This window comes from Ochotona curzoniae, unplaced genomic scaffold (genome assembly GCF_017591425.1).
Source record: "Ochotona curzoniae isolate NIBS_2020 unplaced genomic scaffold, NIBS_Ocur_1.0 contig_908, whole genome shotgun sequence".
In the NCBI taxonomy this organism is placed as follows: Eukaryota; Metazoa; Chordata; class Mammalia; order Lagomorpha; family Ochotonidae; genus Ochotona; species Ochotona curzoniae.
The window spans coordinates 33047619-33073351 of NW_024466607.1; the positions used below are offsets into that span (position 1 = coordinate 33047619).

The 25733-nt window shown below is 45.6% G+C and overlaps 1 protein-coding gene across 5 annotated transcripts; it reads right to left on the reverse strand.

Annotated features, from left to right (window-relative positions):
• Positions 1 to 382: 382 nt before the first annotated feature.
• Positions 383 to 25572, reverse strand: PROK2 (prokineticin 2). Of its 5 annotated transcripts, XM_040994822.1 has the most exons (4): positions 25284 to 25572; positions 22033 to 22162; positions 14593 to 14670; positions 10638 to 13023 (listed from the first exon to the last, which is right to left on the reverse strand). In XM_040994822.1, the coding sequence occupies exons 1-4, from the start codon at positions 25380 to 25382 to the stop codon at positions 12917 to 12919; spliced, it is 414 nt and encodes a 137-aa protein (XP_040850756.1). In that variant the 5' UTR covers positions 25383 to 25572; the 3' UTR covers positions 10638 to 12916. The 5 variants fall into 5 exon arrangements, with proteins under 5 accessions (XP_040850760.1, XP_040850756.1, XP_040850758.1 ...); XM_040994826.1 differs by lacking the exons at positions 10638 to 13023; positions 14593 to 14670 and adding an exon at positions 383 to 659 and having other exon boundaries at positions 22037 to 22162; XM_040994824.1 differs by lacking the exon at positions 14593 to 14670 and having other exon boundaries at positions 10638 to 13021; positions 22037 to 22162.
• Positions 25573 to 25733: the final 161 nt, after the last annotated feature.

Consider the following 25733-nt stretch of genomic DNA (forward strand, 5'->3'; position numbering starts at 1 on the left):
CTGGGAACAGAGTACCAATCGAAGGTTTAAATAAGGGTTTTTTTTGTTTGTTTCTTTTGAGGGGGAGGGGGGGTCGGGCAATGAACGGTTAAAGTATTTTATGGCGGTGGCTCGTGGTTTGAGAAGCCTGGTTGTATCCTGTCTTCTGAAATGAATTTGAAAATTGTTGTTGTTCGTGGTATCGATGAATGGCCTTGGCGGGTACCCCGGTTCTGGGAGACCAAGCGTTCCCTTTAAGTGTTTTGCTAGGTTAAGCTGTGCTGTTTGTTCTCCTGATGGTTGTTGGAAATGAATACTGAGAACTGTAATTTTGACTAATGTTTCTTTGCCAGACATTCTCATCTTCAACTGAAAGACTCAGTCCGGCAAGTACTATACAGTATTTTTTGCTTCTACTGCTACATTTTTATTGATGTACCTTCCGTTTTGAGGATTTATATCTGTATTTCTCTTTGCATTATACAAATATACCAGGATTTTCACTCTGGAGTGGCTGCTGTGCTGTTGTGTGAGGCTGGGTAGGGTGCCCATGCGGTCTCAGAACTTTGGCCACGTGCTGTTTATCCTGGTAGCACACAGGGTTTTCAGGGTTCATGGTCTACGTGTTAGCATTTCAAGACATTTGGAGGTTTCTTCATGTAAAGGCAAACATCTCCACCCTAAAGGGAAAAAAAATACAACTTGGAAAGTTTGATGTAGAAATAAGAAACATTGAGCAAAGGAAGCATTTTATAAATATCTAAAGGGGTACAATAAATATAGTGAACTTTATGTTTGTGGTCAATAATAGCAGGCGTCTTCAAAAAGTTATTGGAAATGTGTATGACAGAAAAAAACTATGCACAGATTTAAAAAGTTGTTTGCACCAAAAATAAACTTACCTTTGAATTCTATTTTTCCCCCATTAACTTTTTTTTTTTTTTAAGATTTATTTTATCTTTATTGGAAAGTCAGATTTTCAGAGAGGAGGAGAGACAGAGAGGAAGATCTTCCATCCATTAATTCACTCCCCAAATGGCCTCAACGACCGAAGCTGCACTGATTCAAAGCCAGGAACCCAAAGCCTCTTAAGCCTCCAGGTCGCCCACGCAGGTGCAGGGTCCCAAGGCCAATATCATGGCATAGCAGGCAAAGCTGCCATTTTACAGCACCAGCATGTCACGTGGGCACTGGTTCATGTCCTCGCGGCTCCACTTCAGATCCAGCTCCCTTCTGATGCTCCTGGGAAAGCAGCAGAGGATGACCTAAGTCCTTGGGTGCTGCACCCACATGTAAGACCTAGATGGACCTGGCTTCAACCTGACCCAGCCCTGACCGTTGTGACCATTTAGGGGGTGAAGCAGCAGTCTCTCTGTCTCTTAACTCTGTCTTCCAAATCAGTTTTTTTTTTTAATTGTTTTAAGTCCCTGCAATCTCATCAGCTTTTTGAATCAGTGTGTGGTTAGCAGGTACTTTGGTTATTAATTAGAGTGATTAAAAATTCATAAACAGAAGGTTAGTTGTGTCCAGAATACTTCGGTCATCCTATCAAGAAGGGGACAGTTTATGTGGCAAAGGCCATCATTGTGTTTACTGGGGAAGTTTACTTAGCATGTGTTCCCCTGAGTGAGAAAAATGAGCTGTCATCCCGCTTGAAGCAATAGAAAACAAACCGATTATACATCAGTCTTCACCTGCATGTCCTAGCATGGGATAATATTGGTTTAAAATGAGCCTTTTTAGGTCTTGTGATACCTTGTGGCAGTCAGCTTTGCAGAAAGACTACATTTGTTTAAATTGATACCTTGCATAGTTAGCCTTTCCAAACAATCGAACTATTTCCATCAAAATGAGGATGCCCATGTTAATAACATTATCACAGTTCTCTTGTCTGCTACTCAGCTGTGACAAATCTTTCCTCTTTCCCTCTGTTTTCTTTCTCTGTTCCCCTTGCCACCAACCCCCACACCTCTGCCACTTCTTTCACTTTTTAAAAAGAAATAAAGTACACGATGATGCTGTCTGCCGAGTCCTTGGTCTCATCTTCAGCTCCCTACAATCCCAGATACCCTGGCCCTTAAAAGGTAGTGGAATGCCAAGAGACAGGGCTAAGGGTTTGGTTTTGCATGGTAATGCCAGATCAGCCCTGAATTCTCATGGCCTAAGGACTAGGTGAAAAAGAAACCTCTTTCTTAGTCTGCCACCAAGGTCCGCTTTGGCCCAGACGTCCTCCTCCACCTTGCCCTCCCCGCTGCATGTATGCTCTTGGCTCCTACCGCATCTCACCTCAGCTGTCTTCCCAGGCCTTAATCTCAAGTCACTGCAAGTTGGTGGCAGTGTCCTGAACAGACCATCCTACACCACCCCCTCATGTCCGTGCATGCATTGTTCCTGATGCCCCAAGTCCTTGCCACCCCCCATGCAACTGCATCTTACGTTTTTCCTGCAGAGGATCCAGAAGACTTTTCTCCTTTCACCTGATCGACAGGTCACTTTAGGTAGACGGCAAGACTCCTGAGCCATCTCCACCGATCCACATCCTGGTCCCGTATCAGAGCCTTTGGAACTGCACCCTGGCCATTTCCAGTTCTCCAGGTGGTTTTGTTTTTGTTTGTTGTTTTGTTTAAGAAAATATGATCTTAGGCCCAGCACAGTAGCCTATTGGCTAAATTCCTTGCCTTGCATCCACTGGGATCCCATATGGGCACCAGTTCATAGCCCAGCTGCTCCACTTCTTTTCTAGCTTCCTGCCTGTGGCCTGGGAAAGCAGTCAAGGACGGCCCAAAGCCTTGCGACCCTGCACCCGCAGGGGAGTCCTGGAGGAAGTTCCTGGCCCCTGGCTTCGGATTGGCTTAGCTTTGCGGCTACTCAGGGAGTAAACCAGTGGATAGAATCTCTCTCTCTCTTCTTCTCTTTCCTTCTCACTATAAATCTGCCTTTCCAGTCAAAATCAATAAATCTAAAAAAAAAATATATATATATTATCTGAGTCCAGGAAGTTCTTCATGATTTTTCTGTAATTTGAATAAACCTTGTGGGGCTTTCCTCTGCCCATAAAGAGAAACTTCTGTGTTGTTGGGTGGAACCTGTGACACGGGAAACCATAGCAGTTAACTGGTAACCCAGAAGGAAGAAAGAAGCTCAACCCTGTGCAGGTGGCTCAAGATGGGTTTAAAGCACCATTATGCCCGGTAACTTTATTCAGCCTCTAACCAGAAGAGGCAGCCCTCTAGTCTCTATTCTTCATAGGCAAGAACTGTGTTCAAACTTAAAAAAAAATACTAGACTTCATCGATTTCTTCCAATTGTCTGGTTATTTTGCCCTGCACCTGTTAGACTAACCTGGCTCCAGAGAAATGATGAAACAGACTGGACATGATTTCTTAGAGGGAAGTAAATCCAGCAGATTAAAAATGATCTAGTATGTGTTTCATTGCACCTTTTTCATATCATAGATTTTAAGTTTTTTGAATGTAAATCCAATTCCTGGAATCTGTATGCCAGCTGAAGGAAACCTTCCAACCATTAGACGCTAGGAGTGGACAAGGAGGCGGTTTCCCTGCAGTGCGGAAGACCACGGGAAATCAGGAAGGCACGTTCTTCTTGCTGAAGACTTAGCCAGCTAATTGGGGAAACTTGGCAAGGGGTGCCCCAAAACCAAAAAGAACGTGCCAGTAGCTGCCAGAGAGGCCTCTAGATAAAGCGCCTGGGCCTGGTACTGAGATCAGACACCACCACGGGGTCTCTGGCAAAGGGTCCTGGGTAAGAACATCTCTGCTTACCCTGCCAGGGGAAGAAGCGAAATCCAGAAGACTGGAACCAAACCTCGTCCGGGTCCAACCTTCCCCTCCTCCCGGCTTCTCACTCCTGCAGGAGTCTTCCCACTCTGTCTGATAATCCATTTTAAAAAGACATGTCTCCAAGCAAAAATAAAACCGCATAATTCCCTGTTCAAAGATTGCTCTTCCAATACTATCCCGACGTTCAAGTGCCGGTAAGGAATGTGGGCATTTTAAGGCAGGAAGTATGTTACATAAAAATAACTTGCTGGTGGGAGACCCAGCAAAGACGCTGCCAGGAGTAAAGTCACAACTACCCAAGCACTCGGGTCATCCCCCGCCTGGACGCAGCCCCTGAGAAGGTTGCGGGTGCGAGGCTGATGGAGGCACAGATGGCACATTTGCAACAGAGGGATGGTTTGTGCTTCATTATAAGGGGGACACAAGCAGGAAGAAAGGAGTCTGGGTGCCTAACCAACCGATATCCTGATTTCAGACATTTGAGATAAACAGCTTCAAATGGAGACCTCCAAGGCTGAAGGGTTCAGTTCCCTTGGGGTTACACAGAGCAATCCCCCCCAGAAAAAGTCTGACATTGCCAAGTCAAGGCACAAATGCAATACACTCACTTCTTAATGACAGGTAGGAAACTGAAGGATCAGAGCTGCTACTGCTCCCAGGCTCCTAGGAGAAAGAATTCAGTCATTTGTAAATGAGGTCTCCAAGTGGCCAGCCCACTCTGGGTGGAGAACGCACTCACTGTTGAATTGCAACATTGTCTCAGTACATTCCTATTAGCGGAGTTATGCCAGCCTGCATGGCTTTCAAGGATGAAAAAGCAGAAAAAAAAAAAACAAACACCCTTGTTTTCTGCCAGGAAACGATATCTAAGAAACAGACACTGTTTCCTGTTTTGGGGGGTGTTTTTTTTGTGGGGGAGAGGGTTTGAGACTTGCATTGGAACCTGGAGGAACCCCTCTCCCCTGCCAAATGGTCTAATTTCCTTGAAGATATAGACTTGCAGTAATGTTGAAGAACTTGGTAAACTTCAGCTTCATGTCAACCTAGTGTGTGTTGTTTTTAAAATTGTTCTAGGAACCATGACATTCAAACTGCACAAGGAGATGAAACTTTACCTTTTTGCATCGAATGCACTCCTGTTTCCTTATTATCTCCCACCTTGTGCCTGAATATACTGGCCCACATGCCTGACAGTGGACTGGGTGGAAAGCACTTGTCAGGGATAGCCAGAGTGTAACTGCACAGTGTGGAATTCTTATACTCCCCAGGCACGATCAGCCTCATTTGCATATCTGTCTCAGGGAATTATGGGATACCCCAAGCTATTTCTAGAATTTGATTTGCATAATGGCTCTCATCCTTTAGGAATAGGATGACATGTGGTCTGACAAAAGGTTTTTTTTTTTTTTTTAAATCTGCAGGTTACCTTGTAAGTTTTATAGATATGAGAATTAAATATAACCTGTCTGTTGAAAGGAACACAATTACACATAGACAAGATGAGAATTCTGCTAAGAGCATCTTAGCATCTTACTTTTTGCTAGTTCAAAAACCAGCTTTGTGATCTGAGAGTTTGCCATTTAAAGTTAATGCTGTTTTTTTTTTTGTTGTTAACATCACCTCTAGATAAGATCAAAACACAATTAAGCACTGAAAGCAAATTCATAGTTGCAATGGGCCACAGCATCTGTCTCCAAAGTTCTATTTTTTTTTTTTAAAGCTTATTTTTATTTATTTGAAACACAGAGTGTCAGGGAACAGACAGAATCCTCCATCCACCAGACCTCTCACCAAACACCTACAACAGTTGGGGCTAGACCAGGCTAAAGCCCAGGAACCAGAAAACTCATTTAGGTCTCCTATGTGGGTGCAGGGGCCCCAGGCTGTCTCCAGGATGCGCATTAGCAAGGCATGGGAAGTGGAGGCAGGACTCAATCCCAGGTATTCCAATATGGGGTGTGGTTATTCTAAATGGGCATTCACCCACTGCACCCCATGGCCTGTTTTGGTCTCATAGCACTTGCCTCTCCAAAATGCCTTCATCTGTGAGTAGGTAGCACTTTTCAGAGTAAGGGACATTGGATACAAGACCACATATTGACACGTTTCTTCTGTTTGGAATACAAATCCTCTTGTGAATAACATATGGAATTGAGATGAATCATTTCTGATTCTGGAGATTCTTCCTTCATTAGGGTCTCCTTAAACTATTCTCTTGAGTCTGTAACGGCAAGAAAACTTCTATTTGTGATTTGGACACTGGCAGTTCTCAAACCCCCATCCCTCTGTTCCCCGTTACGTCTTAAGTGCACCTAACTTCTTGCGTGCAGCTAATTTCCTGCAGTCAAGTTTTCCTTCCACGATTAGTTTCCCCAGCAGGGTAGGAATGGGAGTAGGAAATGGAAGAAGGGAGAACAGGAAGGGAAACAGATCCTGCCGAGGTGGCAGGATGGGGGTTGCCATGGCAGGGGGAAGGGGTGAGATGGAGGGGCGGGCGAAAGCCAGGAGAAGGGGAAAAGGGGAAAGGCACACACATCAAGGATCACTTATACAACCCGGGAGAGCCTGGAAGGTTTGAGAGGCAGGGGGAATTGGTTGGGAGAAGGGGCTGTGGACGGGGCCCCAGGGAATGGTGATTGAGATGCTCACAGGTGATTGGCAGGTGGGTAAGGATTAGGGGGAGGGACCACGAGAGAACGGTGGGTAAGGTTCTCAGGTAAGACGCCAGGAGGTTACATGTCATTGGTGGATAACCAGAAAGGCACAAAAGCAATGGTACAGAGTCAAAGTGGCAACAGCCTTCAGGGCTCGCGTTCCAGTCACTCCTCACACCTGTACCTGGACCTAGTCACCTCAACAGGAAGCCACGGCCTGGCTCCACCTATCATCCCTGTAAAAGCCAAAGCCAAGCTCGCCATCTTGGCAAGGACCCACCTACTTGATATATCACCTACTGTCTCTCAGGGTGCACATTAGCAGGAAACTGGGACCAGGAGCAGGGCCAGAACTCAAACACTGATATGGGATGTGGCCATCCCAAGCTGTGTCTCAGACTCTGCATCAGAGATCCATCCTGAGTCTCTTAGACTTCAAGCAACAATGAAAAGTCATCTTATGCAATGTTACGTGGGAGCAAAGAGTTATGGGCATATTCTGGGTCTGAAGTATTTCTCTTCTTTTGTTCTGAATTCCAACTTGGGGTTTCAAACAGCAAATACATGGACACACAGACTAATGAGTTGAAAGCACCTTCATCTTGCCAGAGGACACAAGCAGAGAACTGCCATTAAAACAAATGGGATCAGGGCTGTTGAGACACCCCAGAATGTGGCTGTCTTTCCCATACGGAGGAGTGTCAAGAACAGACCACACATATTCGCCCTAAGACAGTAGAGAAGGGCTCGAAGGAAGGGGTGGAGCTGGCACAGGATCAGAACAGAGATGAAAAATGCTGATAAGATCCTAGGATACTAGGAGGCTTCCTTACCTAAAGTTTTTGTTGTTGTTTTTACTCTTGTATGTAAAATGTCCACATAAAGTCTCAGTTGATTTGCTTGTCTTTAAGAATGAACCGAATACACTGATGGAGGGAAATTCAATTTATGAAACTCCTCTACAGTTATTCAAATATAACTGAATAAAGCACAAGTTCTCCAATTTTGCTTGTGAGTTTCTGCAACAAAAACATTTTTTTTATAAGTTATATCACATTTTAATCAAGATGATGAAAACCCGGATTTAAACAATGTGGAAATGTGATTAGAAGTGCACTCTTAGGTTGTGAAACCATCATCTGTAATTGGATTTGTTTTATCTGAGTCCTTTGCCTTAAGGTTTCGGGATTCACAAAAACTTCCCCATTGAAACTCTAGAAGACAGAGCCCACAGATAACCGCCATTTCTTTGATCCAATATGTAAACTGTATGGAATGTTTACTTTTCTACTACTTTGTATGCAAAATGTTTTGACGTTAAGAAAATGTTTACTTGAGAGGCAGGGGTTGGGGGAGGGGAGGGGCGAGGGAGAGAGAGAGAGAGAGAGAGAGAGAAATGCCATGCATTAGTCCACGCTCAAATGTGTGCAATGGCCTTGGCTGAACCAGGCTGATGCTAGGAACTGGGGAACTGAATTCATGGCTTTCACACAAATGGCAGGTGGCAGGAACCAGGGATTAGCAAGAATTGGAATCAGGAGCCAGAGCCCATATGCTCTAATACGATATTACAATTGCTAGGTTAAGTGTCTGTCACAATCTTTGGGGAGATATGTCTGTTTCATTGAAATAATTATTATTTAGCCTGATTTATTCAGTAATAGCATGACCCAATATTGGACTTTTTAGAGCATGTGGATGAGTTATGGGCCCAGTCAAGGAGAACCAAGTCCTGAGATGTAAGGGGACTGTAGTCCAGCAGGTGGGTCCTGTGGAACAGGCTTGCTTCTGTCAGGCACCCAAGGGAGCTGTGTGGCAGCAGGAGATCCAGGGTGTAGTTGATTTGGACCCAGCCTGCCTCCCTGACCTTATTCTAGGACCCTGTGCCTGGACTCCCCAGAAGCCGCTGAATTGCTGCTGAAGTCCACACAGGGCATCCCCAGGGGCCCTCCTTCCCTCTGGGATGGAGTAAACTGGAGTTCCTGATGCCAAGGACCACAGGACCTTCTGAGGGTGGCCTGAGAAGATGGGCATTCAGCTCTTGCCTCATCAGTGTTGCAGGGCAGCAGTTGTTTCTCCATAGATGTGCATGAGCCCCTGGTTCTCAACTTCAGAACTAACCAGGGAGCTCTTGATAACAGGCCAGCACCCAAGCCTCACCCCAGACAAATGCAGTCCAAACCTCAGGATTGTGGACGAGGGAGAAAGTGCAAATGGTGCTCCAAGAGCAGAATTCTTTAATTGCTCTAAATTAACCAACCTACACAAATTATATACATTTGAAGTTGGGGGCAGTAAAATTTTCTTAAGAATCATTGCATTAAAACCACCATCTTTATGATAACACTAAAAAAATTCTGGACTATAATATGGAGATAATTCAGAAAGTCCATGAGAAATGCCTATTATGAAAAAAGCATAACTACATCTCAAAATCATTTATACCAAAATAAACATATGTATAATTCACAAATGCAGCAATCATTATTAGTAAGCTCACTTTTTATTTGAAAAGCAAAGAACCACAAAGAGAGAGTGTTAGAGAGAGAATCTTTATCCACTGATTCACTCCCCAAATGCCTGCAACAGCCAGATCTGGGCCAAGAGCTAGGAACTCTAGTGGATTCTCCCACTTGCACGACAAGGATCCAACCACTCAGGTCATTCCCTGCTGCCTTCCAGTGTGCCCAGCAGCAGGAAGTTAGCAAAAGTTAAGCTGAGACTCAAACCCAGACACTCTGCTAGGCAATGTAAACATCCCAAGAGGGGCTTGCACTGCTCCACCCAACACATGTCCCTTATCTTTTCATTCTATTTCTTCCATGATCTTTTTGTTTGGAATGTCTTTATAAACTTAAAGATCACCGAGGGGCCAGGGCAATGGCATATCTGATGAAGCTGCAGCCCGCACACTGCCATCCCATGTGGACACTGGTTTGATCCTTGGCTGCTCCCATTTCCCATCCAGCTCCCTGCAAATGTGCCTGGGAGAAGTAGTACAAGATGGTCCACGTTATTGGGGTCCTGAATCCACATGAGAGATCCACATGAGCTCCTGGCTCCTGGCTTCACCCTGGTCCAGCCCTGTTACCACCATTTGGGAGAGTGTGAACCAAGAGACGGATGATATTTCTCTCTCACTCTTTTGTGTAATAAACCTTTAAAAAGTTACTGACAGAGGATTTCAAGTGTTCTCATCACGCACAAATAAATATGTGAGGCAATACATGTTAATTAGCTCAATTTAGCCACTCTGCAGAATATACATCTTTTAAAAATCAGATTGAATAAACCAAATATATATATATATATTTTAATTTATCAATTAACCCTTTTAAAAATGCGAGGAGAAATACAATCCTCTTTCATGTAGGAGGGAGTGCTGAGATTTAGCAAGCTGGAGAAAGCTATCAGAGAAGGAGAGAGATGGGCTGAGCCATTATTTGAAATGCATGGGCACATGGAGGCAGGTCGTAAGTTACAGGGACCCTCACTGAAGACCAGGAATGATCCGCTTTTAAAAGCAAAATGGTAGGAATGAAGGAAGAAGTGGGTGAAGAAGAGAATTGGTTCACACTTTGGAACTGTCACTTGGTCCCAAAGGGACTAACACCAAAGTGCTGGGAAGGAAGGAAGTGTTAGAGGTAAGAGGATATGCAAGGAAATCGTTTTTGGCATAAACTCTTCTAATGGCCAAAAAAGGGTAAGACTGCTGTTAATACAAGGCTAGCATCAGAAAGGACAGTTGTCAGCTTTCATGAAAGTCAACATCGGCCCGGACATTCTAAAGTGCACTGATTGGACAGCAGGTCCTCACATGAGCTCTATCTGGACACGAGAATAACAGAATTCGCTCACCGCATTCTCATGAATGTGGACAGCTGCTTTACTTGTTCTTGTGTGAACTCCCACCCCACCTGACCTCATAGGAACTCTGAAGTGCCAACCGCCAAGGGACAACTTCCCAGGAATTGCAACAAATAGCACCAGGTCCCTTAGAGGCAAGGCTCTGTACGCTTTGCCCTGCTTTGAAGAGTCTCTGAGAAGCACAACGCTAAGTTCTTGGAAACAAGTATTTGAAAAGTGTTAATTCCAAGAGCCAAATACAACCATGAATGAGAACTGTACACTAAACCTGCTCAGAATGATAATCCAGGGGAGGGGAACCATGCTTTGGGGTGGGCATGGTTTCAGGGTCCCTGCCAAGGATTCAGACGTGGGAATGTAATCCTTATTGTGAGGTGTGAGAGGGTAGAAACACGATCCACTATGGTGTTCACAAGTGGGGGCCTTTGGGAGGTGGCCAGGGTTAGCTAAGGTTCTCAGGAAAGGGACCTCAAGGGACATATGGAGCCACAGTCCCTGTCTCCTGCCACGGGAAGCCATCACCAGAGCCAAGTCAAAACTGCAAGCCCAAACAGCTCCCTCTGTAACACGACCGACCGGGTCTCTAGCCGTTTGTAATGCTGTGTTGTCATGACTATGCAGGTGGGAACTGACAAAGCTCTGCCCTTTCATGGGTGGCATTGAGACAGCGGGTACAATCCACAATTAGCTATGCAAACTTCACTTTTGTTCTTTCATTGTATACATGAAATCTACCCCTTTATGCAGCAACTGAAGGCAGGCTGGTATAGATCAGAGAAAGACGGTTTGCTACATTTTTCTAACATTTAAGATGAGAACAGACAACGGACCCCACTGCCTTTTCACTGCTTGTTAAAAAGGTGCCCTCAACATTGTATGCAAACCAGTTCTACAAAATTGCTCACATGCCTGCCTCTCTTTCCCTGCAATCCCACTTCCGAAAGTTCCTTTTTTCTCCCAACAAAACTCACTGAGGGATTTTTCTTTTACAACACAAACTCAACTGAACCAAAACTGATACTTCTTTGACCAAATATGCTAATAAAAATGTACAGAATTTCATACATAGATCAAGGAATACAATGACACACCACAGTGTGCAATTTTAAGCCCTGGTTGAATAAATGACAACAAAGTGGAGTTTTCTTTATTTTTTTTTTTTTGCTTGTTTTTTTTTTCAATTAAAATGGTCAATGGGTTGGCACCTTCCATATATTAGTCACAGCATTGACTGAGTCAGCAATACTTGGTGGGCTTTCCAAGGCCTGGTGGTAACAGCAACACCACCTGACCAATCAAGGATACCCACTCCTCCTCTTTGTGCCATGTCCACACACGGGAAACCCCGACACGTCCACTCCTGACTGCAATGGGCTTTGCACGTCATACTTTTCCTTCACGTTGGAAAACATCACTGATTTGCATACTGTTTATTTTTTGTAGGTGGTACCTGTAAAAGGCATGCAATCAGAACTTTCCTGCATGTCACGTGAAGATTCACAACCCCTCGGGGCTGTTTTCACTTGCTTTCAGAGGTGTTCTATAGCAGAGAGGTACTTGTAATAAAAGCCTGACAACATGCGTGACAAAAATAAGGATGTAATATTAAAATAAATCCAATGATATATAGTACCGTCATAATTCTGATACAGAATTTTAACACAGCAGTGTGATACAGGACAAAGGGCAGACTTCTGGCGACCCATTACAATGACTTCGCATTACAAATAAAGTTTAAATTACAACTTCATACTGACTCAAATGAGAAAACGGGAACTCGTGTCATGCCAGATTGCAATCAGCACAGCCTCTCCAAGTAGCGTTTTCCAGAACAACTGCAGCTAGGAGCTTAAATTAATAATAACAATAAACTTAAGGAAAAACCATGTAAGATGGCATTGGTAAAGAAATCATTAATAGATATGAAACCTCCCAATCTGGAAATGTGAACTAAGTTAATTTGCTTTCCATTCCTCCAGTTCTCACACAATTGAAGAGCACAGCTGAAGTCTGCACGGAAGGCGGGCTTTGGGAACGAATGCCGCCAATCCCCCAATCCCTAAGAGGGTTCCGAAGAGCCCCTTTCAACCACACTGGCTTCCCCACTCAAGGATCAGGTTCTCTCAGAGACTCTGCCAGCAAGACACAAGGTACCCAGCACAAGACCCCTTCCCACGTCACGGTGCCAGAGGGGCAGGAGGAGAAATGGAGATGAAACAGAGGGTTCAAAATCCTTCCAGGACTAAGAGCGACCCACGGACGCTCATGACTAGTGGGACAGGAGAGGCGTGCACAGATGCATCCGGGAAGAAACTGCCACTGCAATAGAAACATCACATTCCTTCTCGCTTCGCCGTGGTGGAAGTGGGTCCAAAGCAAACCCAACACGAACCACTCCCAAGATGCCTTGTAACTTTCCATTTCCATCCCAGATTAAAACTCCCTTTCAATACATGAGGGTGGGGGGGAGTATTTAGAAATCAAAGATGAAAATGTGGCTTGGAGAGTGGAAGAAGCAAGAGCATGTCCTTGCGGTGTCGGATCTGCTTGGCGCGGTCACGAGAAATACCCTCACAGATGCCCCGTGGCTGTTCTCATTCAAAGTCTCTAAGGTGATTACTTTTGAGCTAAACAAATGTATCGGTTAAACGAAGTCCGTAAGCAGGCCAAGCCTGGCAGGCACGGGCAAGTGTGGTGCATTCTTCGCCCGAAAAACGGCACCTAAAAGAAGAAAGCGACAATTGAGTCACGGCAGGAAACGCTTTAAAGCCACATTGAACCTTTCTTTTTGATTATTTTTTGAAACTTTTGAAGATTTTATTTTCTTAATAAGAAGGCAGAATTACAGAGAAAAGGAGAGACGCAGAGAGAGATCTTCCACCTGCTGGTTCACTCCCTCCATGACTGCAACAGCCAGAGCTGAGCCAATCAGAAGCCAGGAACCTCCTCCAGGTCTCCCAGGTAGGTGCATGGGACCCAAGGCCTTGAGCCATCTTTTGCTGCTTTCTCAGGCCATAAGCAGGGAGCTGGATGGGAAGCAGAACAGTCGGGACTAGAACCGGCACCCACACTGGATGCCAACAGTTCAGGCGGAGGATTAACTTGCTACCCCACAGCACTGGTCCAAGTCTTTCTGGAGATACGTCTTTGAATAGTCATGTGTAGCATTCTACACATGCTCAATAGGCAGTATGTACAGCTCTTTTTTAAAATATACTGTCCTTTCCTAGTGCTACTCAAGTCCTGAGTCTATAATCATGTCTGTTTTACCGATGGGAAATACGTGAAAACAGAGCAAGCTGCCCATGACACACCCATGAACAACTTGAAGTCTGGTTGGCAGCTGGACCCAGTGGGACCTAGTCCTTGCTGAAAACACTTTGCTGCCCTCTCTTATTCCATTTTTTTTTTGGGGGGGGTGCCCTGTTACTGAACCACCTCAATAAGAGACTTGTATCATGATCATGCCCGCAGCTATCCAATGAGCACATATAAATTCTGACCCAAGAAATCATGCAGAAATTCAGACATTTTTGCACAGGCGCCAGGGGTCAAGATGCTGGGGATGGGTGTGGGTGGATGGAGTTTGAAGAGAAACAGAGGAGACATCAGGAAGGAAGCAAACTGAACTTAGACCCTGCTGGCCTAGGGAGACCTAGCAGTGTAAGGGTGGCTTCTGTCTGAGTTACTCCAAGTCCCCAGCTCGTGTTCCCCAGGGGAAGCTGGGCTTGAGGGACATTGGGTAGCTGGGGTGTGGTCAGACAGTGCATGCAGAATATGGATGCTTCCTAGGGCAAAAAGGACTTCTGCATCCCCAGGAATGGAGCTGCATTCTTGAGAATTTCCTGTCCTGGAAGTCACTTGGAGGTGGTTTCATCCAGCCCTGGGACATGCCACAGTGATTAGGACGGGTGCACAGGTGGCTCGGAATCAGGGGAGGATGAAAGAGGCAAGCTATTCCAGATGCATGTCTTGGGGTTCCTCCTACAGCTTACCTGGCAGAGAATGCCCTGGTGGAGCTGCTTCCCCACGAGGAGGCGTCCCTCCACATCATTCTCCTATATTTTCTTACTCTGTCCTACCAAAAGAGGCCGCCCCACAACCATCATCTGGGATGCCACCTCCACATGCCTTCCAAACACACGGCTTTAGACCCTCACACAGACTCTGCAGACAGTGGCGGAACTGTTCTAGTCTTATTTGTGCAGACATGCTCTAAGATGGCCCACCAATGTAAAAGCTAAGTATCTGGGGCCTTTCCACGGTACCATGCTCACAGTCTTCTTACTTCCTTTTCCTTTTTCTTCTCTTCCTCTCTCCTCTTGCCTGCCTTCCATTTCCCAAATGGTTCCGGAAGGGCCGGGGGATGACTGCAGATCACTACACACAAAGGGGAGACAGAGAGGCAGCAGCAGGGCAGGAATGTGCGTGCATGTGTGTATAGTGGCTGAGTAGAACAGGATATATGCAAGCCATCCCCTGGTCCTTTCTGCCCTGCGGACAGGTGTTTTAAGGTTATTATTTCCAAGATTCCAGCAGTATGCTCTACAGGGAGGCATAGTGGCCATTGGCCCAATGGAGACTGGTGTTCAGAATGGTTCTATGCTGTGAGTGTCTAGGGGTACTGTGGTGGCTGCCTCATTTACCACCAACAAGAGTAGACCAGAGGATGCTGGCACAGCAGGCATGGCTGAGCCAATGACAAATAGACTAGTATGCAAAATGAAACTCAATGACCTTTATAATCTAATCTGACCTTGACTACTTGAAGAGTTTCCTTTACCCAAGTCTGGATCACTGCCTCGGGCCAGTAGGTCTCCACAGTGGGTGCTTCTGTCCCAAGGGGACAGGTGGCACAATCCAGAGATACTTTCTGTTTGTCACCACCGGGGGAAAGGGATGCTGTGACCATTCTTATAGGCCAAGGCCAGGGATGTCGGTAAACACACAACCAAGAATGGTCTGGCCCAAATGGCTACAGTTGAGAAAAACCAATGCCAGGACAGCAACATCCAAGGATGTTGTCATAAATGGACCCTTCTGGTGCACCCACTCGACATCTATTCACTGAGGGTTGCCTGTGGATCAGGCACTGTTTCAGGTTCTGAGGACACGGCCATGAGCCAGATAGCAAAGGCCCCTTGCCAGCAGGCAGCTTACATTTTAATGTTGCAAGACAGAGCAAGGGCGGGCTTGCCAGCCCTGTGGAAGCCACAGGAAAGAATGCCAGGCTCAGTTCTCGGAGGTCATCTCGTGTCAACAGCAAGAGCCAGGTTTCTGTTCTACTCTACCTGCTAAGCAGCTGCCTCAGGCGGCCCAAGTAGAAAGAGAAAGTGTTTGGAGTTAAGTCCAGGCTCGTCTTCCTCTATTTTGTGTCCTTCCTCAATCACCATTCCAATGCTCCAGGCTCTTTGAGGGTGATGATGAGTGAGAGGTAGGGAGACCAGATGCATTTTACTGACAAGCTTATAGCCCCTGGCCTGGAACCAAGATGATACCAAGCAAACACCTGTTGCAGGTCTATCTCCTCTGCCCTCTCCCCATTGCCTGCACACACCATGCTACCCCTTCCCTCCTGGGAGGGGTGGCCAGCCCTGGGAGATCTGTAGGGCTCTCCTAATCCTGTGCCAGCCTGGCACTGAGTAGGCCCAAGGAGATTCAAACTCAGAGATAGGTATGTTGCAAAACTCCTTATTTGCATGGGTCTCTGAAGGGCTTAGGAGTGGCTTTGGTGGTATGGTCACAGGTCATTACATTTTTATAAAACTTTCACAAAACAAACAAAAAAATTGAATTCTTTTGGTTATCAAGAGCACCAAGACTATCTAGGCATAAGTCTGTCTCTTCTGGGGTCACTCTTTATGTTGGATTTATTGATTTGACAGCAGAGCAACAGGGGAAGGAGGAAGGAAGGAAAGGACACAAGGAGAGGGAGAGAGCTTAAGGGAAGGGGCTGGTAGGGTGACGTGAAGCAGAGATGAAGACAGAGATGGAGAGACAGACCGACTGGTCTACCTGCTGCTCAGCTCCCCAAACGGCCTCAATGGCCAATCTGAAACCAGGAAGGCTCCCCCATCCCATGAGTGGCAGGGGCCCAAGTACTCCATTGAATATCTTCTGCTGCCTCCCCAGGCACATTAGCAGGGAGCTGGATTGTAAGTGGAGTAGCTGGGACTTGAACCAGCTCAGCTTCCCTACTGGGAATGACCTTAAATGTAAGGACAGACTGCCCTGCAGGTCCCTCTGTACCTGAGGCTCCTTGCTATTCAAACTTCCGCAATTCAAGACTCAGCTTGCCTCTCCTTCCCTTCCCATGCTCTCTCTTAACTCCACCAGCTGGGGGCAGTCTGCCTCCTCTCCACATCTCTGTGAGTGCCCACTAACAGAAGCCAGATTGCTGTAATTACACACTCAGTACACACATGCCAAGTTCGTGACTGACCACCATACACCTTTCAAGATCAACGTGTGACCTGTGATGAAGCGAATAGGTACGTCAGAGTTACAAACACAGGAGGAGAAGGTTACAGAAGCTGGATATTCAAATTATTCAGGCCAAGGTTGAAGATGGTTTAAAATCAAAAACTCCATCCAAATTACCAGAATTCCTGCCAGCGGATTCTAGAAGTTACCAAGACCAAACACTGTGCTCTTCTGGGAAAGTATGGTTTTTTACTCAATTGCAGTAAATTTAAGAAAGAAAACAACATTCATCTAAGGGAAGGGGAGGGGCAGCTGGCACCGTGGAGCTGTTCTGTATCACCGGATTGTGACACTGGACTACAGCTCTGCAAGAATCTACCACTGGGAGAAACTGGGCAAAGGACATCACACATTGCCAAGCTTGAGAAAGTCTGTATTGGACTAGGTCATCTTTAGGTCTCTCTGCCAATCTGAACCTATAACCGCAGCTGTGATACAACCTTGAGAAAGCAGCTCCTGGACTCTGCGGTAGGAAACGGAAGGAGATTAGCAAAGTGGGCTCTTCCAGGCAACGTGCACTCCCTTTTTAAACTACTTCTTTATTTCTTCCTATTTTTTTAAAAAAATTGTTTACTTGAAAAGCAGAGCTACAGAGAGGTAGAGACAGAGAAAGAGCTCTTCCATCTATTTGTTCACTCCCCAAATAAATGCAGTTATCTGGGGCTGGACTAGACTGGAACCAGGAGCCTCAAACTCCATCCAGGTCTCCTATGAGAGCGGCAGGAGCCCAGGACTTGGGCCATCATCAGCTGCATTCCTGGGTTGGTCCGTCTGTCCATCTGTCTGTTCGCCCTTCCTTCCTTCCTCTCTTTCTCTCTCTCTCTCTTCTTTCTTTCCTGCAGAAATCTGGATTGGAAGTGGAGCACTTAGAATTCGAACTGGGCTCATATGGGATGCTGGCTTTACAGGTAGAAGATTAACCTACTGCAACAGAAGGCCAGCCTCCTATTACTATTATTTAACATATAATTTTTTTTAAAGATTTATTTATTTTTATTACAAAGTCAGATATACAGAGAAGAGGAGAGACAGAGAGGAAGATCTTTGGTTTGATGATTCACTACCCAAGTGAGTGCAATGGCCGGTACTGCGCTGACCCGAAGCCAGGAGCCAGGAACCTCTTCCAGGTCTCCCCATGGGTGCAAGGTCTCAAGGCCCCTGGGCCGTCCTCGACTGCTTTCCCAGGCCACAAGCAGGGAGCTGGATGGGAAGTGGAGCTGCCGGGATTAGAACCGGCGCCCATATGGGATCCTGGCACATTCAAAGCAAGGACTTTAGCTGCTAGGCCACGCTGCTGGGCCCCATATAATTTTTTAAAAATAAAAATTTAAAAATAAAATTTCAAATGTTAAAATTTTAAAAATGAATTTTCAAAAAAATTTAAAATCGTTTTACACTCTGAAATTATACCTGCTTACCATGTTTCATCATAGGTCGGTTCTGACATCTAAACTAGCATCTTTTCAAATTATCTTTTTAAACAAACAAAACCAAGATTTTTATTTGAAGCTATTTCCTTCAAAAATGAAAATCCTTCCAAAAAAAGTTTTAAAGTGAAGTTGAAAAGAAAAGAGCAGAGGCTGGCAGTGTGGTACACTGGGTTAAGCGACTGCTTGTGGCTTACCTGGCATCCCACACTGGTGTGCTGGCTGGCATTCCAGCTACTTTGCTTCCAGAACGATTTCTGCCAATACACCTGTGAAGGCAGTGGACAGATGACAGGCCAAGCACCTGCTTCCTTGCCAGCCACACAGGAGACACGGCTTCTGGATTCAGCCCAACCAGACCTCGCTGCCTCAGCTATTTGAGAGCTGGACCGGCAGGCGCAAGATCTTGCTCTCTCTCCATTTGTTGTTCTGCCTCTCAAATAAATAATAAATACATCTTTTTTTTTAAAAAAAGAAAAGCCAGTGGATGCTAAACATGCTTATATAAAAATGCAGCAAAATGAAAAAGAAAAAATAAATAACATTGTTGGGCAGAAACGGCTGGTTTAATATCAGAAAAAAACTATATAATATTAATACAGTAATAAAACCCATAGATGAATATTTAAACTCTAATTAAAATTAAAGTGTTAATCACAATTATAAGCTTCCCAAATCAACGTTAATCACAGTTTAATTGAAATGGCTTAATTCATAATAGTCTTTGAAAAGTATGCTTATCAGTAAAATTGTAACTATTTTTCTTTAAAAAAGAAAAAGCAGGAAGAATATAATGTAAAAATAATTCAGAAGTCATTTGTAATTGTTAAAATAGAGCACCTGTTAAAACTATTATTTATTTTAGAGGGTCCAGCACAGTAACCTAGTGGATAAAGTCCTTGCCTTGCATGTGCCGGGATCCCATATGAATGCTGGTTTGTGTCCTGGCTGCCCCACTTCCCATCCAGCTCCCTGCTTGTGACCTAGGAAGGCAGTAGTGGATAGCCGAAAGCCTTGGGACCCTGCACCCGTGTGAGAGACCTAGAAGAAGTTTCTGGCTTTTGGCTTAGATCAGCTCAGCTCCGGCTATTGTAGCCACTTGGGGAGTGAATCAGCAGATGGAAGATCTTCCTCTCTGTAAATCTGATTTCCAAATTGTGTTTAGACCCTAAGTGCCTTAGTCTCTCTAGATGTATCTAAGTTTCATTTGACTTTTAGAAAATGTAAAAACTGCATAAATGTAAAATGATAGCCACCTACCAGTGATTATAAACTCTATAACTGTGAAGAAATAGACGGCCTTGATTCCTCTCTCGAGTCCGCAAATTTGCCAATCAGATACTGTTCACCATAACCACATGAACAGATTATGTGGCCAACGATCAAGCCAAACACAGAAGAAATAGGTTTCTATATAGTGTTCACATTCATGCCCTCTATCATTAATGGATATAGGAACCATGAGGGTTCAGAATAAAATTACGTGCTATGTAAAATGTTCATGAGAATTTATTCTTGAAAAATGGCTTTCTTGCAGAGTTTTGAAGAGATGACAGATATTCTGGAAGAAACTAGTTTTTTTTTTTTTTTTAGGATAGGCACAAGTAACAACTCAAAATGGGTCATCAAAATGTATTTCAAGACAGAAAAATAATCAACATGAAAAATTGTAAAGCTGAGTTCTAGAAGTACATCTCAATTGAGTGTCTGAATAGGATGAACATTAATGCCAAACCTTATTTTTTAGCACTTCTGATATTTTATCACTTAATTTTACTAGGAAAAGATTTCCTTTTTAAAATCATGATAAAGAAAGAAATACAAACACTTTCATGCTTATAGAGATGCCATCCAGCTTTATGAGGGAAGACTAATGTAGTGTAACAAGTGATGACACGCTAAACATGAAGTTGTCTGGACCTCAGCATAGCAGGTATTTGGGGAAAAAAATGCATTACATACAACCCAACGAGGCACGTTCCCTTCTAGGCTGCCATCACACATCTTGGGTCAATGTCTTGCACCTGTTATCTGCACAAATCACTGGTGAGTCAACAGAACACAATGACAGTTTTCTGGTGGACAGGCAAGGGGTGTTGGAAAGAGATTAAAGTTTGCGTTTGCTCTCTTACCTACAACCTGGGGGACCCCCTCTAGTTATGGCAGGGAGGGGACCCTACTGTGTGTGTCATATGACCAAAAAATGAACCTACTTCATGAGCTTGTTGTAGCTAGGAAACAGGAAAGCCACACACAGCGCTTAGTACAGGGAATCCAGTACATGGTGGAATTTAATGAGTGGCCACTAAAGCAAAAAAAGTTCTGTGCAATGTGACCCTTTTCATTTGCTGTTTTAGCAAACAGCCTCCACGATTCTAGCATCTCAGTATATAAGGTGAGGTGGATGTTGTCAGAACAGCATAATTTGTAAAGGAGATGGTTGAGTGTAAATTTTTCATGCACCAAAGATGACACCCACTCATTAAGGGTAGTTAACAAAACAGAGGTCCACGCGTAAGGCGGCTGGGCCAGCTTCCCCTCCCTGTGGGGAGCTGGGCACAGAGACAGGAGGGAATGTCTGAGAGGGAATGGCACACACAGCACTTAAGGAGGACTGGGTGACCTTGCAAGCTTAAACCACAGACGGGGACAGTTTACACCCCGCAGGAAGCATTTCACAAGCTGGTCACAGGAAAGCCTTCAGTTAGGTCCAGACCACGCAATCCGCAGCCAGACTCCCGGAGCTAACCCTCAGACAGAGGGGCCCCGCCCCGTCCCTTCCTTTATACTCGCTCACTCTGGGAAATTTCCAAATCATAAATGTCATCAGAGACTGCCGGCTCCTGGAAAGACACGCACCTCCGTGACCACGGGAAGCCCTCAGTCAACATGTGATGGAATAAGTCTACAGGACAGAACTGTTTCGAAAATATCCAGCCTGTTTTAAAAAATGAGAGTGAACAGTGTGTCGAAAGACTGACACAGAGAGGCTGGGGCTCTGCCTGCAATAAGCTACTTGGCCCTGGATGGCCCCTCACTGCAGCCCAGCATCTGGCAGCGCTTGGGCTTGCAGTCTGAAGGGCGACGATCCTCCCTCAACCCCCTCGCAAGCTGAACACTCTTCTTGGCTCCCTGCTACCTCGGCCTGCTCCTTCCTGATGTGACCCTGGGGATAGGTCAGCCTGCAACCACTGGTGACACAATCCAATCCTGCCATCCTACTGACAGTCACGCCTCTGGCTGCCACTAACTTCTCCAAAGTGTCATTTGGGGCCCTGTGATGTTGAGCTGCATGGTAATACAAGTTGGAGAGCTGAGTATCACCAATCCCTAAACAGGTGAACCATGTATTCTGTAGCTAGAGACAAAATGTCGAATCTTTAAGATCTCAGAGCAACTGGACAACCTTCTGCAAACACACACGGACGCCTGTTCACTTCTGCCTTACCAGGAGGTCTCCTGACTGGTAATCTGTCCAAGAACCATTGCCCTCTGGCTTCTGCAGAGATGCACACTCTGCTCTATTCCACGGACTCCAGCATCATCTGCACTCATGCCCTAAATAGATTTTTCAAGCAAAGTCAGGCGTTAAAAGTTATTTTTGGCCAAACGCTTCTGATGTGATGACAGCAAGGATGTGCTCACTATCGAGGGTGGCACAGGATACGACTGTTTGAAACGGAGGCGGAGAGGACGGTTTCCCATTCACATCTCCCCTGACTCCCAATCCCAAGCCCCCCAGCACCAGCCCTGGGAATGTCAAGGTTTCAGCCTCCTTGAGGCAACATCAGAAAAGCTCCGAGAACACGCATACGCGAATACTAACTTTACGGGCCAGCGGATGGCAGCTGTCTCCCACTTTGCCCATAGGTGTGCAAATCCTTATGCTCTTAACCCAGATGCTGACTGCACAGCACATGCCTCCGCCACACTGGGAGTCCTTCTCGCAGGCCTGCAATGGAACAGAAAGAGAAACGTGGTGAGCCAGCCCCGGAAATCGAAAATCAGCAGCGAAATGCTCTTCCAACATTGGATCCAAATGCTAGCGTTTGAATAACCAGACTTTTTAAAAGAGCTGTCTTGTCCTAGCACTTTTTTTTTTTTTTGTAATGGCTAACTTGTCTTTGTACTTAAAGAGTCTTTATTAGTTCTACACTATACGTGGCCATTTAGAAACTTCCCAAATTGGATCACAAGATGTTCATGACTAGTACCTGCACACATTGTGCCTAGTTTTAGAAAGAGATGTAAATGGTGTCAGAATCAGGGACACTTTGGACCCACAAAGGCACTGACGTAAAGCGGAGAAGCATCCATTTTCCCTTTCAAACAATTTCATTTTGGTTCACGAAATTTGATGGCTCTTTATGCAACTTAATGGTTCTCAAATTACTGACTTGGTTTTCACCATTTTCTCTAGGAAAGAAAAAACAAAAAAGGGGGTGGCGGAGGAAATCTCACAGGCTGGGAACGGATGGGTCAAGACTTCCGTTGGTCTTCTTTCAGGTGAACAAATACTTTGCAAAAATGAAAGGACTGGATGAGGCCGGAATGTACTTGTCCATTTCACGGTTGGTGGGAATGACGCTGTAAAATGGCACCAGATCAAGACATGCAAATGGCAGCAGGGGCTATCCGCAAAGCATCAGCTAGTGGAGAACTTCTCTACTCCATTGAGCAGAAATAAATACTGCAGTCTAGAGGCTTTTGCTTGAAAACCAACAACCAATAACTGGATGTCTTGCTTGCACTGTGTATAATTTAGGCACAAGTGTTAAGTATACATTTACTGCAAGCAACTAAAGCCGCCTTCCAAGTTAGTGGCCTCGGGGACAGCCATGACAACTCCAATCCTAAATAGATGCACATTCTTAACATGACTTATCATTAAAAGTGACCACATCATGGTTGTGCTTGAGGGGGTTATGTCTTTTGCCTGTTAGTTTTTTTTTTTTTCAATCTCAGTCTATTGACAACAAATGTGTACATGGATAAAAACTGTATTTTTCACCTTGTGGGTATTTTGGATTTTATAGTACAATCTTGGCACCTTCCCATTCTCCTGCTTTTGTCTCTATGCCAGATATCGGTACATGTGACCATGACACACGGTTATACTCCACAAATGAGAGGACCAGACAATGATCTGTTCCAATGCGGTCTTAACAAAGGTGTTTCAAATACCTATAAGTATTAATGCCCTCTCCCCCGAAAAGGTCCTAGCCAGTATCTCATTTCAATAGTTGTTCAAAGTTCCCCAGATTCTGAAGCCTCACTAACCCTTTTTAGAAAGACCAAACCTAGCCAAAATCTTAAAACTCAATCAACCCGTTGCATGTTTAACATTCAAGAAACAACAGAGCTTCACAAATCATTGGGGTTTTCATTTGGATCCAGATGGTTTCTGCCAGGGAGACCTAACTACATTTTATTGTCATATTGCTATTGAAAAAAAATGTAACTTTTTTTTTTTTGTAGCACTGAGTTAAAGCAACAACAAAAACATCACACATAACTAAATAATAAGTACTGTCTAAACATCTCTAGGAGTTAAACAAAAACCTCATTTAGTTCTTGGAAAATGCACAAAGCACTGCACAGGTTTATATACTTTCAATTACACAGTTGTTTCCTGGTGCCCTTCAACCTCACCCCATTGTAGATCTATTCGAATAGTGAATGGAACAAAAAGATACTTTTACCGCCAAGGAATCTTGGGCTTGGAGGATTAGGAGAAATTTAAAATGAGCCAGCAGGGAAGAGAGGGGAAAACTCAAATCAGGTTTCAATTCTCATGTCTCAGAAAGACCCATAAAAAACCTTAAAAAAAAAAAAAACCCACAGCAACACATGTATGGATTGCCTAGTGACTAAACAATTACATACATTAAAAAAAAAAAAGCTCTACCCTGGCCAATACTACTAAGCTTTTAATTAAATCTCTATTGGACAAAGGCTTTCAAAAGGCTATCAACCTATTAACCAATATGGAGACAACAGCTTGATTTTCTCCAGACGATGAACATTGCCTTTAAAGTGAAAGGTCGCTTCATTAACTACGTATCATGGCTTCAAATATTGACATTTTCCTTAAATCCTAGCATGTGTACTTGTAGCTCTAAAGTAATTTTATGAAGGTATAAAACAATTGTGTGCTAAAACAAACAAAAAATTTAAAAGAAAAAAAAAAGAATAAGGTAGTTGAATCAGGAAATGTTGCAGTTTTGCCCTGTGGATGTAAAAGAACCAGACTTTTCTTTGCTGTCAAATTCATTCTTCAGACCCACACAAAGAACTCCCTTGGGAGCAGGAGAGACCTGAACTGGTCCCCCCCTCCCACAAGGATGAAGCCGGCCTCTCTGGGCTTAAACAACAGCTACATGGCAGACTAATTCACAATTATGCTGCAGCCAAGAGGGGGCTTTATCAGGAATTGGAAATGGCAAACTTTCACACGGAGAACCTCGAGCCGCTGGCAAGGGGAAAGAAAGAATGCCCCGGAACCCAGAAGGAAGCTCCCACGATTGCTTTTCAAAGGACATACAGGGCCCCGGACTCGGGGGGTCTCAAAGGGCTTCTGCCAAGGACGCCTCAGGGAGCAAAGCCCCTGAATGCAGGATTAAGATCCCGGGGGACATTAGTCCCCGAGGGCATTAGTCCCTCTCCTTTGCCTTTCCGGAAGGGGTCCTTGCAGATGCAGGGTTCCAGGCTGCAGAGCCTCGAAGGAAAGTACTTGAAGGGGCCTGAAACTTCTTGCAGGTTCACAGCGCAGACAGGAGGAGGCTGGGGGCCAAGGAGCCAGGAAAGTGCGCGGGACTCGCTGTTCATGACACTCCTGCCACTTTTTGTTGTTGTTGTTGTTATTTTTCCTCCCCAGGCGCACGTAGCGCCCCGGGCTGTCCGCGGTCCCAAGTGTGCCCAAGAGCCCTTGAGGTAGGTGCCGTTTTGCTTCCAGACACCCTTCGCCTTCTTTCCAAGGTCTCAATCCTGGATATTCTCCCCCAACTCCCTTTCCCCCCAAGCTCATCTCCGGCGAGCATCATTAAGGCAGACAGGTGCGCCTGGCCGCTTACCCCAGTAATCACCGCGGCGTCCCCGGCGAGGGGTGTGAGCAGTAGCGCCGGGAGCAGCAGCAGCAGCAGCAGGAACGGGACGCAACGTGGCCTTCTCATGGTGTCCTCGAGACCGGGCGGCGGATGGTGACGGCTGTGGGCGCGGACCTGGGCTTGGCGGAGCGTGGAACAGCGAGCGCACGGTCGGGCAGGCGCGGCGGCTCCCGCGCGGTGACTGCCGTTATAAAGGCGAGCCCCGCCGTGACTCACGCCCCGCAGCACACGCAGGGGGCACCGCGCGGCGCCCCCGCGCCCCCGGCGGGCCGCCGGCGCCCGGGCGAGCACGTGCCGCGCCCCCGCCCCGGGCGCCAAGCAGGCACTGCCCCCCGCGGGGCGCCCCGCTCCCCGCCGCCGCGCGCCCCTGCTTGCCGCACGCGCCTGCGTCGCTTTTGTGGTCTCATTTGCTGCCCT